Below are 1,648 nucleotides of genomic sequence, written 5' to 3' on the forward strand. Positions count from 1 at the left end.
TTTCCTTTGTCAGAATGCAAATTTTTTGGAATACGTCCTTCTGCAAAAATAGATTTCATTGCTTCAGTGACATCTTTTCCACTTTTACTCTTTACAGGAACAGCCCAAGCATATTTGGAAAATGTATCTATAACAGTAAGTAAGTACTTGTATCCTTTATTAACTTTGGAATATGGTATCATTTCTACCAAATCTGCTTGCCAAGTATCATCGATGTCACGCATTTCAACTCGACGTCGAGGATAATTTTTTCGAGCTTGAGTGTGAAGCTCATTCACCACTATCAATTTTTTGTCTTTCATTTTCAAGAACTCTCAAACGAGAATCCAGTTCGCCAATAATTTCAGCATTTCGATATGATAAATCTTGGTTTATGTCTCTTTCGAGAATTTTGAATTTTTCTGTTATAGAGTCTTCAAGAATTTTTAACAACACGTTACTATTGTCAATGTCTAATCGTAATGAAGATGTGATTTGATAAACTAGTCGCACTTCGTTTTCTATTATGTGCCGAGCAAGTTCCTCTTTGACTGAGAGGATGTCCGAACACATCAATGCTCATTTTGATACTGAACTATAGTTCATTTAACACTTATTAATATATAATTTCAGCTTCACGTAACTCTTCAATAATGGACATAATTTCATTGTCATGACCTGTATTACCAGCTGTTCGAGAGGCTGTAAGTAGTCTCAAGCGATCAACTAATTCATTCGGGTCATCCCAATAGATGTAGTCTGGTTTAAAATTTCTTTTTGTAATCATAAATTTAGGAAGTGAACTGCCAGTGTTTAGAGTTTCATTGTGAGAAAAAAGTCTTGAAATAATATTACTGTATTTAAAACTTTTACTCATGTGAATAGGTTCAGAGGAACTATAGTTCTTTCTGTGTGCATTTGAGGTGATGAGAATTTGTTTATAATTATTCATATCATCTTCACTAATGTATGATTGCTCTGGTTTATTTTTAAATAAAAGTTCTAGTAATCCAGAGGTAATATTAAAACGTTTATCGCCAACATTCATAAAGTGATCTTTAAAAATTATTGGCGTGTCACCAATAACAAGTAATCCGTCTCTAACTTTACGCACTCCATAAACTAAATCTAAACATTGCTTTCTGTTATGATTCACCAAATAAATATATTTACTTAGTACTTTGTCATACTCAAGGTCTGGAATTATTGTTTCACTTTCATCAGCACTCATATAATTCAAACTATCATCGTCTTTCTCCTCTTTCTTTTCTGTCTTGGCATTTTCACTTTTAATGTCATTTATGGTAATAATTTTTTGCAGAGGTTCAACTATAGGTTTGAAGGTTTGGTGTGACACATTTTCAGCATCTTCTTTTCCTAACTTAAACAGTCGATGCTTACGTCGAATTGCTTCGCTAGCTGTAGCAATTTGACGTAGATATTCTTTTTCATTATGATACATGTTGATATATCAAGCTCTCAACATAAACTAAGAAAATTTCAATAATTATCTTTATTTATAGAGAAATAAAACAATCGAAACCTTTTCTGTACCGACCATCAGTTAAGTTACTGTCTTTGTCAATAACAACAAATCCATACTTGTCTGAATTCCAACAAGCTGAACATAATTCTCGAAATTGAGAAAATGACATATCTGTGTTTACAT

At 32.2% G+C, this 1,648-nt stretch overlaps 1 protein-coding gene across 1 annotated transcript; it reads right to left on the reverse strand.

The window, feature by feature from the left end:
- Positions 1-595: 595 nt before the first annotated feature.
- On the reverse strand, positions 596-1,441 carry LOC127289996 (uncharacterized). Its single transcript, XM_051318332.1, has one exon. It carries the CDS (start codon positions 1,439-1,441, stop codon positions 596-598), a length of 846 nt encoding a protein of 281 aa, XP_051174289.1.
- Between the last annotated feature and the right edge of the window lie 207 nt (positions 1,442-1,648).

The sequence above is a fragment of the Leptopilina boulardi genome, unplaced genomic scaffold (assembly GCF_019393585.1).
Source record: "Leptopilina boulardi isolate dan_hultmark-lab unplaced genomic scaffold, ZJU_Lbou_2.1 LbouV2_54, whole genome shotgun sequence".
Classification (NCBI taxonomy): Eukaryota; Metazoa; Arthropoda; class Insecta; order Hymenoptera; family Figitidae; genus Leptopilina; species Leptopilina boulardi.